General features: G+C 42.2%; 1 protein-coding gene across 8 annotated transcripts in view; it reads left to right on the top strand.

Annotated features, from left to right (window-relative positions):
- The window catches only part of TMTC1 (transmembrane O-mannosyltransferase targeting cadherins 1), a 315,289-nt gene that overhangs the window by 213,516 nt on the left and 88,614 nt on the right, over positions 1-13,159 (top strand). For all 8 annotated transcript variants that reach the window (XR_015164144.1, XR_015164145.1, XM_086401542.1 and 5 more), the window contains one exon: positions 10,578-10,745. Coding sequence is in view for 6 of the 8 variants with exons in the window: in XM_086401542.1 (XP_086257668.1) it covers positions 10,578-10,745 (168 nt within the window). In the remaining 2 variants the exon portion in view is untranslated. The remainder of the gene's footprint in view (positions 1-10,577; positions 10,746-13,159) is intronic.

Raw genomic sequence — 13,159 nt, forward strand, 5'->3', positions numbered from 1 at the left:
CGGAGACAGGGTGTGAGGGGTGGGCAAAATAGGTGAAGGTGGGCAAAAGGCACGAACTTCCAGTTATAAGTTAAAGAAGCCCTGGGCATGTAATGTGTCGTTAATAATACTGTGTTGTATAACTGAAAATTGCTGAGAAAATAGATCTTAAAAGTTCTTATCACAAGAAAAAAAATGTGTAAATATGTAAGCTGATGGATGTTAATTAGACTTATTGTGGTGATCATTTTATAATATATAGAAATATCAGATCATGATGCTGTATACCTGACTCTAGTACATCACTCGTATCTCAAATTTTTAAAAAAGTGAGCAACCCTAGCTTAGCAGGCTAGCGTTCTGAAACATAATACTGAAGGAGGTTATGGAATGTGCCTCTGGGAGTGGAAGCAAGAGTAATGAGTAGGTGTCACACACCCAGCATCCTGCACGGTTTGCCTGGAGGATATAAGTGGGCTTAAGTATGGCTATTTCAACCTCCCCTCCGTTAAGACTCCTTCGTCTTTATTAGTGAATCTCTTTCTTTCCTTGGTGCCTGGATTCTGTGCTGGGAAATACATCTCAAACCAGGGACTTCTTCTATACATTTTAGTTATTTTAAAATATCCTCCCCACTCATTTAGAAACCCCAGTTGTCAGAGGTGGGACCACCATTTTGTACATCTGTGTTTTCTCATAATACCCAGAAAAATACATGCTTCATTAGAGAGTATTGTGTAAAATTAAACAACATTGGATGCTCAGAGGTAGGGTCTACCTGCCAATGCAGGAGATGGAGATTCCATCCCTTGGTCGAGAAGATCCCATGGAGAAGAAAATGGCAATCACGCTAGTATTCTTGCCTGGGAAATCCTATGGACAGAGGAGCCTGGTGTGTTACAGACCACAGGGTCACAAAGAGTCGGACTTGACTGAGCGACTCAGCATGCATACACTGGCACGTGACACAGCCTATGCAGTCAGGGTGATGTTAGTATGGGGAAGAAACAAGGGTATAGCACCAGCTAGTGAGTTATCAGAGAAGCACCCCACTCCAGTACTCTTGCCTGGAAAATCCCATGGACGGAGGGGCCTGGTGGGCTGCTGTATATGGAGTCAGACACGACTGAGCGACTTCACTTTCACTTTTCATTTTCATGCATTGGAGAAGGAAATGGCAACCCACCCCAGTGTTCTTGCCTAGAGAATCTCAGGGACGGGGGAGCCTGGTGGGCTGCCGTCTATGGGGTCGCACAGAGTCGGACACGACTGAAGCAGTTTAGCAGCAGCAGCAGTGAGTTGTCTGTCCATTATGCTTTTGCTTCAAAAGTGAAGATGCTCGACTCTAGAATTTGGTAGTTTGTGGAAGAATTAGCGGCAGAATTCAGGTCCTAATGCTGAGTATGCTGTAGGAGGGTTGAGAAGGATGTCTTAGATGTAGATTCATTTACTTTTGAGGTGTTTGGCTTTGACCAAAAGGCCTTTCAGCTCAGATGGAAAATTTGGATGTGGCCACTTGAACCAGCTGAGACGGAAATAAGCCAGGTGAAGGCGCCTGCAAAGGGAAACACGACACCTTGAGTATGGACAGTTCCCCTGGTGATAGTCATCTTTGGGTTCCACTTTGAACTGATGCATTTTTAAGTTCACTTTTGTTTCCATGTTAGCTTTGTTGTCAAAACTTGGCCTCTCTTCACTGATGCTGAACAGAAACACAGAGACAGAGTTTTGGGTGAAGTAGAAAAGAGCAGCTTTTATTGCTTTGCCAGGCAAAGGGGACGACAGTAGGCTAATGCCCTCGAGGCTGTGTGAACCACCCTGGAAGGGGTAGTGAAGAGTTTAACAGTGTTTAAGGAGCAGAGCGTGATCAGCTCCTGGACAATTCTTGAATTGGCTTTCATTCAAGCATCATCAGTCTTCTGGTTTCAACCAGTGTAGGGTCTGTGTTCTGGTGGTCAGCAGTTTTCATCTGGACGGGGTCTGCTTCCAGTAAAAACAAGAATGTGTTTCAGACCTTTATCTATATATTTTAGGGAACTGGGAGTTGGGTGATTCTGCTGTGTGGCAGAATCATAGTCTAAATTTTTACCAGTTCCCTTCCCCAAGACCTCTTCTTTGTTTCTATATCTTCCTATTTCCCAGTCATTAACTTGAGTCAACATTTTACTTCAAAAGACAAGGACACAGGGGCTTGTACACAGTTTTAGTTTCTGATGCCTTCAACCACAGTGTTCAATCATAATTATGAAGCAGCTCCTGTTATCTGCCCAGTAATTAGCCTGAAAAAAGGAATAAAACAATCAGATCAGATCAGATCAGTCTCTCAGTCATGTCCGACTCTTTGCGACCCCATGAATCGCAGCACGCCAGGCCTCCCTGTCCATCACCACCTCCCGGAGTTCACCCAGACTCACGTCCATCCAGTCAGTGATGCCATCCAGCCATCCCATCCTCTGTCGTCCCCTTCTCCTCCTGCCCCCAATCCCTCCCAGCATCAGAGTCTTTTCCAATGATTCAACTCTTCGCATGAGGTGGCCAAAGTACTGGAGTTTCAGCTTTAGCATCATTCCCTCCAAAGAAATCCCAGGGCTGATCTCCTTCAGAATGGACTGGTTGGATCTCCTTGCAGTCCAAGGGACTCTCAAGAGTCTTCTCCAACACCACAGTTAAAAGCATCAATTCTTTAGCACTCAGCCTTCTTCACAGTCCAACTCTCACATCCATACATGACCACAGGAAAAACCATAGCCTTGACTAGACGAACCTTTGTTAGCAAAGTAATGTCTCTGCTTTTGAATATGCTATCTAGGTTGGTCATAACTTTCCTTCCAAGGAGTAAGCGTCTTTTAATTTCATGGCTGCAGTCACCATCTGTAGTGATTTTGGAGCCCAGAAAAATAAAGTCTGACACTGTTTCCACTGTTTCCCCATCTATTTCCCATGAAGTGGTGGGACCGGATGCCATGATCTTCGTTTTCTGAATGTTGAGCTTTAAGCCAACTTTTTCACTCTCCACTTTCACTTTCATCAAGAGGCTTTTGAGTTCCTCTTCACTTTCTGCCATAAGGGTGGTGTCATCTGCATATCTGAGGTTATTGATATTTCTCCTGGCAATCTTGATTCCAGTTTGTGTTTCTTCCAGTCCAGCGTTTCTCATGATGTACTCTGCGTATAAGTTAAATAAACAGGGTGACAATATACAGCCTTGACGAACTCCTTTTCCTATTTGGAACCAGTCTGTTGTTCCATGTCCAGTTCTAACTGTTGCTTCCTGACCTGCACACAGGTTTCTCAAGAGGCAGATCAGGTGTTCTGGTATTCCCATTTCTTTCAGAATTTTCCATGGTTTATTGTGATCCACACAGTCAAAGGCTTTGGCATAGTCAATAAAGCAGAAATAGATGCTTTTCTGGAACTCTCTTGCTTTTTCCATGATCCAGCAGATGTTGGCAATTTGATCTCTGGTTCCTCTGCCTTTTCTAAAACCAGCTTGAACATCTGGAAGTTTACGCTTCACATATTGCTGAAGCCTGGCTTGGAGAATTTTGAACATTACTTTACTAGCGTGTGCGATGAGTGCAATTGTGCAGTAGTTTGAGCATTCTTTGGCATTGCCTTTCTTTGGGATTGGAATGAAAACTGACCTTTTCCAGTCCTGTGGCCACTGCTGAGTTTTCCAAATTTGCTGGCATATTGAGTGCAGCACTTTCACAGCATCATCTTTCAGGATTTGGAATAACTCAACTGGAATTCCATTACCTCCACTAGCTTTGATCGTAGTGATGCTTTCTAAGGCCCACTTGACTTTACATTCCAGGATGTCTGGCTCTAGGTCAGTGATCACACCATCATGATTATCTGGGTCATGAAGATCTTTTTTGTACAGTTCTTCTGTGTATTCTTGCCATCTCTTCTTAATATCTTCTGCTTCTGTTAGGTCCATACCATTTCTGTCTTTTATTGAGCCCATCTTTGCATGAAATGTTCCCTTGTTATCTCTAATTTTCTTGAAGAGATCTCTAATCTTTCCCATTCTATTATTTTCCTCTATTTCTTTGCACCAATCACTGAGGAAGGCTTTCTTATCTTTCCTTGCTATTAACCCTAATTGATGTAATAGTGTACTAAATACACACATGAACAGATAGACATTGTCCTTGAGATCACTGATACCTGTATTCAGTTCAGAGAACACATCCATGTGTTATTTCATTTACTCCATGCAACAGCCTTTCAAGGTAATTGTAGTACAAACAACTTCGCTTCATGGATCAAAGACTTGTCATGGCAAAGGGGCATGCGTAACTCAGCAGAGCTATGAGCCATGCTGTGCAGGCCCACCCAAGACAAATGGATCAGAGTGCAGAGTTCTTACAAAACGTGGTCCACTGCAGAGGGAAATGGCAATCCACTCCAATATTTGTGCCACGAGAACCCAATGAAAAGGGAAAAAGATGTGACACTGAAGATGAGACTCTGCCCCCAGGTCAGAAGGTGTCCAATATGCTACTGGGGAAAAGCAGAGGGGAATTATTAATACCTCCAGAAAGAATAAAGCAGTAGAGCCTGAAGTCAGGTAGGTTGATTCCTCCAGATCCATTCTTCTTTCTCAAGATAGCTTTGGCTATTCGAGGTTTTTTGTATTTCCATACAAATTGGGAAATTATTTGTTCTAGCTCTGTGAAGAATACCGTTGGTAGCTTGATAGGGATTGCATTGAATCTATAAATTGCTTTGGGTAGTATACTCATTTTCACTATATTGATTCTTCCAATCCATGAGCATGGTATATTTCTCCATCTATTAGTGTCCTCTTTGATTTCACCAGTGTTTTATAGTTTTCTATATATAGGTCTTTAGTTTTTTTAGGTAGATATATTCCTAAGTATTTTATTCTTTCCGTTGCAATGGTGAATGGAATTGTTTCCTTAATTTCTCTTTCTGTTTTCTCATTATTAGTGTATAGGAATGCAAGGGATTTCTGTGTGTTGATTTTATATCCTGCAACTTTACTATAATCATTGATTAGTTCTAGTAGTCATACACACTACGGAAACCAGAAGGGAAAGAGACACGTGTACCCCAATGTTCATCGCAGCACTGTTTATAATAGCCAGGACATGGAAGCAACCTAGATGTCCATCAGCAGATGAATGAGTAAGAAAGCCACGGTACATATACACAATGGAGTATTACTCAGCCATTAAAAAGAATTCATTTGAATCAGTTCTAATGAGATGGATGAAACTGGAGCCTATTATACAGAGTGAAGTAAGCCAGAAAGAAAAACACCAATATAGTATACTAACACATATATATGGAATTTAGAAAGATGGTAACAATAACCCTGTATACGAGACAGCAAAAGAGACACTGATGTATAGAACAATCTTATGGACTCTGTGGGAGAGGAAGAGGGTGGGAAGATTTGGGAGAATGGCATTGAAACATGTATACTATCATGTATGAAATGAGTCACCAGTCCAGGTTCAATGCACGATACTAGATGCTTGGGGCTGGTGCACTGGGACGACCCAGAGGGATGGTATGGGGAGGGAGGAGGGAGGAGGGTTCAGGATGGGGAACACATGTATACCTGTGGTGGATTCATTTTGATATTTGGCAAAACCAATACAATATTGTAAAGTTTAAAAATAAAATTAAAAAAAAAAAAAAAAGAATGAAGCAGCTGGGCCAAAGCAGAAACACCACTCAATTGTGGATGTGTTTGTCAAGAAAACTGAAGATATCAAGAGAACATTTCATGCAAGGATGGGCATGGTTAAGGACAGAAACAGTAAGGACCTAAGAAGCAGAGAGATTAAGAAGAGGTGGCAAGAATACACAGAATTATATAGGAAAGGTCTTAATGACCCAGATAACTGCAATGGTGTGGTCACTCATTTAGAGCCAGACATTCTGGAGTGTGAAGTCAAGTGGGCCTTAGGAGACATTACTATGAACAAAGCCAGTGGAGGTGACAGAATAAACATTAAGAAGCTTCTCTTATTAATTAAGAACATTAATAAACCTAGACTAGCACCCCTGGGATGTGGAGCTAAGGAAATACACAAGTCTAGTCTTTCTCTAGACTATGAATAAACTTTCACATCCAGATACATTCTATCTTTGGGGATATTTCCCCATCCATCAAGTGTTTGAGATAATAAATGAAATGGCAATAAATTGGGACACTGATGAGTCTGGGCTCATGGAACTGCCAGCTTCTGGGTTCAATCTGAGCTGAGGAGCCGCCATTGACTCCTGTTGTTTCCTTTGCTAGAGCATCAAACACTTGTTTTGGGTTCAAGGTTCCAGGGCTTTATTGTTTAACCATTTGGGGTCAGCATTCATGAGACTGGAATAAGATCTTAAGGTCAGATAAATTTCCAGATGGGGATTCAACAGATCAATGTGAAGTTAATCAGGGATGTGTTTCACTTAAACAGTCTAAAGTTGGGAATTTTTTAGAGTAATAAAATAGAATGTGTCTGTCTTGTATCATTAATGCTACTTATAGGTACATTCAGTGGGTAATTTGAGCTTGTTAAATTAAAAGGTAGAATTTCAGTTCTACCTTAACAACTGAAAGATTCTCTTTGCTGCCTATAATTAAACAGAAAGTGAAACTAAAGCAAATTTCATTAAATCCTTGGCCCAGTCATAGAAAATTGTCATCTCTCCAGGTTGATGTAAATGGGAAGGGAAAATGTTGTTACTTTTATCACTTAAGAACTTCTTCCCCTTAAGGTTCCTGAAAGTACATTTGTACTATTTGCAGGATGATTAACTGCTCACAAAGTTCTCAAACAACAGGTGTAAACATTTTTTTATTCTAATTTGAAAGGAAAGACATTGTTGATTCAGATTTCCTATTCAGCTCTCTTTGGATTTGCATCTTTTAAGGGAGAGATGTAAATTTCTTTAGTTAGTACAAGTGCTGCATGCTGAGCAGCTTGTCAATAAAATCCATTCAAAATTGGAGATACCTGTGGCCTGTGAATGAGAGAGCATTTCTGTGCTTTCTTCTCTGGGACAGCTGTGGTGCTTCTCAAGCGTGCTTTGAAAATGCCTCTGTACTGAGCTAAGCCATTCCACAGCCAGTTGGGTTCTGGGTTCTCCAGGTTATGATGTTGTCAGCTGTCAATGGTTTGCACTGACTCTTTTGGGCTCTCTGTGGCCATCTCTAGTCAGAGTCCACATTTTCCTTCAACAGGTTAGCCAGACCAAACTGGAGTTTGGTTTCATTTCCCTGGAGGCCAAAAAAGTATGTAGTTTCTCATTTGCTTGATTTTTCCAGTTTCAAAATGAGGGCTTTTGCTGCCCCAAGCAATGAAGAGAGCATTCGTACCCCCTGCAGCTGAGAGCTGCAGTAAAGCAGATGTTGAAAGATGAAATGTCATAATAGAGAAGCATCTTAATCTCTGATATTGTGTTCAAGTTCTTAAGAATGTGATATCCTCTGAGAAATTTGCAAACCTAAATGGAGATTATTTTATATGGCTTAACATTTCTTTAAACCATATGTCAACACAAGGACTTCTGAAAAGAAAATGACTGTGTTACTTGATCCCAAGGCCTGTGCTGAGTGGAAGGAGCGCTGTTCCCCTTCGTGTTGGCCGTAGCAAGGCTCAACGACAGGCCTGTGAGTGGAATCTGGCCCACCGCCTGTTTTTATAAATACATTTTGTTGGAACACAGCCATGCTCATTCGTTTACATAAGTGTCAATGGCTGCTTTCCTGCTACAAAGATAGAGTTGAGTAGGAAGGACAGAGGCCATATGGCCTGAAATATTTACTCTCTGGCCCCTTACAGAAAAGGTGTGCCAACTCCTGAATTACAGCAGAACATTAGGGCCATGGGACTTCTGATCTGACTCTCTTCCTAGCTTTTGGAGCTGTGGGCAAGTTATTTAAATTCTCTAAGACTCTTTAGAGTCCCTTGGACAGCAAAGAGATCAAACCGGTCAATCCTAAAAGAAATCAACCCTAAATTTTCATTGGAAGGACTGATATTGAAGCTGAAGCTCCAATACTTTGGCCAACTGATGTGAAGAGCCGACTCATTGCGAAAGACCCTGATGCTAGGAAAGATTGAGGGCAGGAGGAGAAGGGGATGACAGAGGACGAGATGGTTGGATGGCATCATCAACTCATTGGACATAAGTTTTAGCAAACTCTGGAATATAGTGAAGGACAGGCAAGCCTGGTGTGCTGCAGTCCATGGAGTTGCAAAGAGACACAACTTAGCAACTGAACAACAACAACAAAAGCTTTAGTTTCTTCATTTATGAAGTCGAAGATACTGAAGATTAAATTTTTTAATTAGATAATATATTTAAAGCCAGTACTACCCTTGTTCCAAGCCCTACAGATGTTGTGGACAGGTCCACATAAAGCTCTTAGCACAGCACCTGACGCGTATTGAACTGAACTGAACTGACGCGTAGGAAACACTCAACAAGTGTGCAAACGTATAAAATAGTTCATTTGGCTGCTGTTATCTTAGTCATCCTTGTATTCTGCCACGTTCCTCTGGAGTTGTTGGGATCCCAGTGTTTCACTTCCCCACTGCTCTGCCAGATGGCAGCTCTGTTTCCTACAAGGAAACCGTTAACGACCATTGAGATTTCGTGAATGGAGTGCTTGGGAAGGAAGTAGGCGAAGCTGTGTGATAAGGTGTGAGGAACACAGGCATCCACCAGTCAAGGCAGAACCCCAATGTCAGGACAGCAGATGGAGTGTGGACTCTGGAATCCGGAATTTCTGGTGTTTTGTGCATGAGCCACATGACCAAATTCAGCAAATGTTTTTGTCTCTCTTCTTCAGTATCAGGAATTCAGCGCTGCTAACAGTGAACCCCAGGGATGTGAGGATGGGCTGACTTTCTGCCAAGAATGTGCTCGGCATATCAGATGTGCTCGATAAACATTGGTCCTCCGTGGTGCTGCTTTATGAAGGCAGGGGGAAAAGACAGCTGGTCTTGGGGACATGGGTGCCTTCAGAGTGCACCTCCTGCATTTCAATACCTGGTCCACATGTCACCTTTTCAGTTAGGCCTTTCCTAACCCTATGTACAGCTCATCTCCCCCACCTCAGCCTGGTCTCCGCCTTTTCTTTCCTACTTGATTCTTCTCTGCTTAATGTATTGTATTCTGTGTGATGTACTCTGTGTTTTCGGAGAAGGCGATGGCACCCCACTCCAGTACTCTTGCCTGGAAAAATCCCATGGATGGAGGAGCCTGGTAGGCTGTAGTCCACGGGGTCGCGAAGAGTTGGACACGACTGAGTGACTTCACTTTCACTTTTCACTTTCATGCATTGGAGGAGGAAATGGCAACCCATTCCAGTGTTCTTGCCTGGAGAATCCCAGGGACAGGGGAGCCTGGTGGGCTGCTGTCTATGGGGTCGCACAGAGTCGGACACGACTGAAGCGACTTAGCAGCAGCAGCAGCAGCAGCACTCTGTGTTTTACTTGCCTGTTGGCTGTTTTTTCCTTCCATATGAGTTCTAGGAGGAGAGGAATGATTGTGTTGTCCACTGATATGTTCTTGGTGCCTGTAACAGTGGGAGGTATATATTCTGTGTTTTACCTATAATTGTATTTTTAGTGCCCAGCATACTGCCTGTCATATACTAGTGAAAGAACAAATAAACAGTTGAGCAAAGTAAATGAGATGTATTGATTTAAGGTTTCTTATAGCATTAGTGTCTGACACATATAGGATTTCTTTATACAAGCTCCCTTCATTGTTAAAATATTCTGTAATAATTTATATTGTCATCTTAGGAAAAAAATGACTGAAATGTACAAGCTAAATGTTTGTGTTTTTCTGAGGCCAATCAGCAGGCAGGAAGCCTCTCTGTGGGTGCATAGATGATGGGAAGGAACATGTTCCATCCACCAGGCCAAAGCTTTCAGAGATATGACCGCAATGTGCCAGAGTCCCACTCCAGGATTCTTCTTGTCTCTTGGGAAAGCTAGGCCACAGTCAGCATGAGAATCAGATCAATGAAGCTTGTCCATGATGAGCTCCAAGCTGCCAGGCTCTAGAGTTGGCCTGTGAGAGGATTTTCCTTCCCACAGGAAGGAAAGTCTTAAGGACTTTTGCCAGAGTGGGGACTTACTAGGTGGCATGTTTCTGGAGACCAAACCCAATGCTCCTTGGTGACCAGAATCCCTCTCAAGATCTGATAGTCCTCCAGGGACTGTCTCTCTCAAGCCTCAAGGCCCAAATTTGAAACATGGTGCCAGAAGGTTTATACAATGTTAGAAGCACGAGGGACATTAGTTTAGAGGGTCCAGTCAAGACCCAAGAGCATACAGGATGGGCTTTTCTGGATGTGTGAGCTGATGAAATCTAGGAGCAGGAGCCTACAAGATGAACCTGTGGTTCTCCACACTTGGACAGAGAACTAGCAAATGTGCTAGTGGAGCCCACTGGAGCATTGATGTGGAAATGTATCTGACAGGGAGGTTGTGTCTGTTTTTCTATCATAGCACAGGCTCTGTTTGAAAGTTAGTTATATGGGATGGAATGCTCAGAGGCCTCCGTCACACTCTCAGACTCACCTGCTTCTCCACTTTCTTTTCTAGCATGGGCTACTGCATTCTTTTCGTGCACGGACTGAGCAAGCTGTGCACGTGGCTCAATCGTTGTGGAGCCACCACCCTGAGTGTGTCCACGGTGCTGCTACTGCTGCTTTTCTCCTGGAAAACCGTGAAACAGAATGAAATTTGGCTATCGAGAGAGTCCCTATTCAGGTATGACTAGAGGGATAAAAGTGAATCTCTTCCCATTTGCTTATGTATTTGTTTCCAAATGAATCAGGTGACATCTAGTAATATTTACTACTCCAGAAGTGTTTTTCAGTGAAGTTATAAATGGAAGATGTCCTTTTATTTTGGGTTTTAACTTCAGTTTTTTTAAATAGTATATTAAGTTTTATGGGAGCTCATTCTAAGTGAATTGATGAAAATAGGGATCACGGGAAGCTTTGGGGGGTCTGTGAATTGAGATGGAAAGTCTTAATGATAAGCTGGGCTGTAAAATCAGCTATAAACAAAATGAAGCAATAAGTCTAATTCCATTGTTCAGCTGAGTGAATGGGAAAGGTGAGTGCACAGCAAGAAGGAAGAGAAATGCAGTACATTTTCTTTAAAATGTTTCAGGACATTAAGTCGTGATCTGTGATCCAGTTGCTTTATTTTGAACATTAATTGTGAACAGGAAATGGTGTCTCATCTCCTGGTAGGATTTTATATGGTGTAGAAGCTGTTTCAGAATATAGTGAAGTGTTAGTCACTTAGTCGTGTTTGCCTCTTTACAACCATTGACTGTTGCCATTGACTGTAGCCTGCCAGACTCCTCTGTTCAAGAGATTCTCCAGGCAAGTATAATGGAGTGGGTAGCCACTCCCTTTTCCAGGGGATCTTCCCAACCCAGGGACTAAACCCAGGTCTCCTGCAATGCAGGCAGATTCTTTACCATCTGAGCCACCAATATAACAATGTCCTAAATGTCTAAAGTATAAACATCCTTTGGGTCACTCATCATGCTGTGTTTCTGCACTTGATTTGTCTCATTGATGCCACAGCCCAGGCAATCTTCACCTGGGCTCCTGGCTCAGCCACACCTGACCTCCCATGAGTATTTCCCAGTCTCTAGGAGTCCCTAGTTTTTGCCTGCCTCCTGCTTCTATCCTCACTTGTGGCCCAGTTGGCCAGTTCAGTCAATGTGGTTTTATTTGGTTCCCTGATCACCTGGTACCCTACACTTATTCTTTGGAGGCAAACAACTGAAAGTGTGTAGCAGACTGGTTGTTCGAATAGTCTGTCTTGAGGGTACCTGAATATTTGCAAAGGAGTGAATGGAGGGTAAATGAAGGAATGAAGTGTCGGGATTACTTTTTAAAATGAGAAAATATAGGAGGAACATAGGGGAGCACACAGAATTGGGGAGCAAGTGAGGAAGCTGGTGCATAGCAGACTGGTTGTCTGAATAGTCTGTCTTGAGGGGATGTGAAAACTTGCAAAGGAATGAATGGAGCGACTTAGCAGCAGAAGCAGCAAACTTACCCCTGTTTTCTCTCTTCACATCACAGTTCCAGGAAGATAAAGTCTTCTAACTGAGCCTGAACTTAGGTCACGTGCCTGCCCTTTGTCCCCCATCAGGGCACTGAGATGACAGAACTGGTCAAAGACTCTCCTCTAACTTCCATGGGGGTGAGGGGAGGGAAGTTGGCTTCCTCTGAGATAACACAGCAAAAGCAAATTCTCTACAGGAAGTCCACTTAAAACAATATATCTGATTTTGCTACTTGGCAATTTAACTTTTTTAATAGAAAAAAATGTAATTTGGCATGCATGTCTTTATTTATTATTACATGTCATTTATTGTCATTGTCATTATCATTATCACCATCATTATTTCCATGGGTACTGTAGGGACATGTTGCTCTGTTTTTTTTTTTTTCCTTTTCTATGAATTGTTTTTCATTTTTAAGCTGCAGAGCCAGCTCTGTTCCTGTTGTACCCCTGACTTCAGTGCAGTGCTTACAGATGACAGTGAACTTGTTCCCTCTTACTACCCAGTGCTGAGGTCATTCTGTAAACACAAGGGCATGGAAGTTCAGGAATATAACTTCCTCCTGGTTTCTGTTGACTTAATGCATTTTTTCTCTCACTTTTAGTAGTCAGTGATTTTATGAAAAATGTTTAAATGGTTCTGCCCTATGTTAAACCTTCTTGAGTATAGCTACTAAGAGTGATTGCATTTTATAATGATGTTTACTGCTTAATCGGAGCAACTCTGGGGATGGATTCTGACAGACAGTGGTTTATCTCAAGGATAACAAGTTACTGTTCAATCCCTATACAACTGATGCCAGCAATTTTAAAAAGGGAAAACAAAAGAGCAAAACGCTCATTGACCTTGCATGCAGAGGCTTCTGATTTTTTAGATGGGAGCATGTAGGAAGTGAGCAGTTGATTACTAAAACACTCCACATATGTACATAAAGAAACTTTGTGTCTGAGAGTCCTTTGCTGATCAAATGGAGTTTTGTGTAATATGCAAATCAAAGCTATCAATAGGTTTTAGAAAACTTTACCTATTATAATTTATTTATATTCTGAGAAAACTTTTAAGAATCTGAGACTTTAAGTTTTTTCTTTTT

Source organism: Bos grunniens, chromosome 5 (genome assembly GCF_055505025.1).
Source record: "Bos grunniens cultivar Pamir isolate PY7600 chromosome 5, Bosgru_T2T1.0, whole genome shotgun sequence".
NCBI classification, from domain to species: Eukaryota; Metazoa; Chordata; class Mammalia; order Artiodactyla; family Bovidae; genus Bos; species Bos grunniens.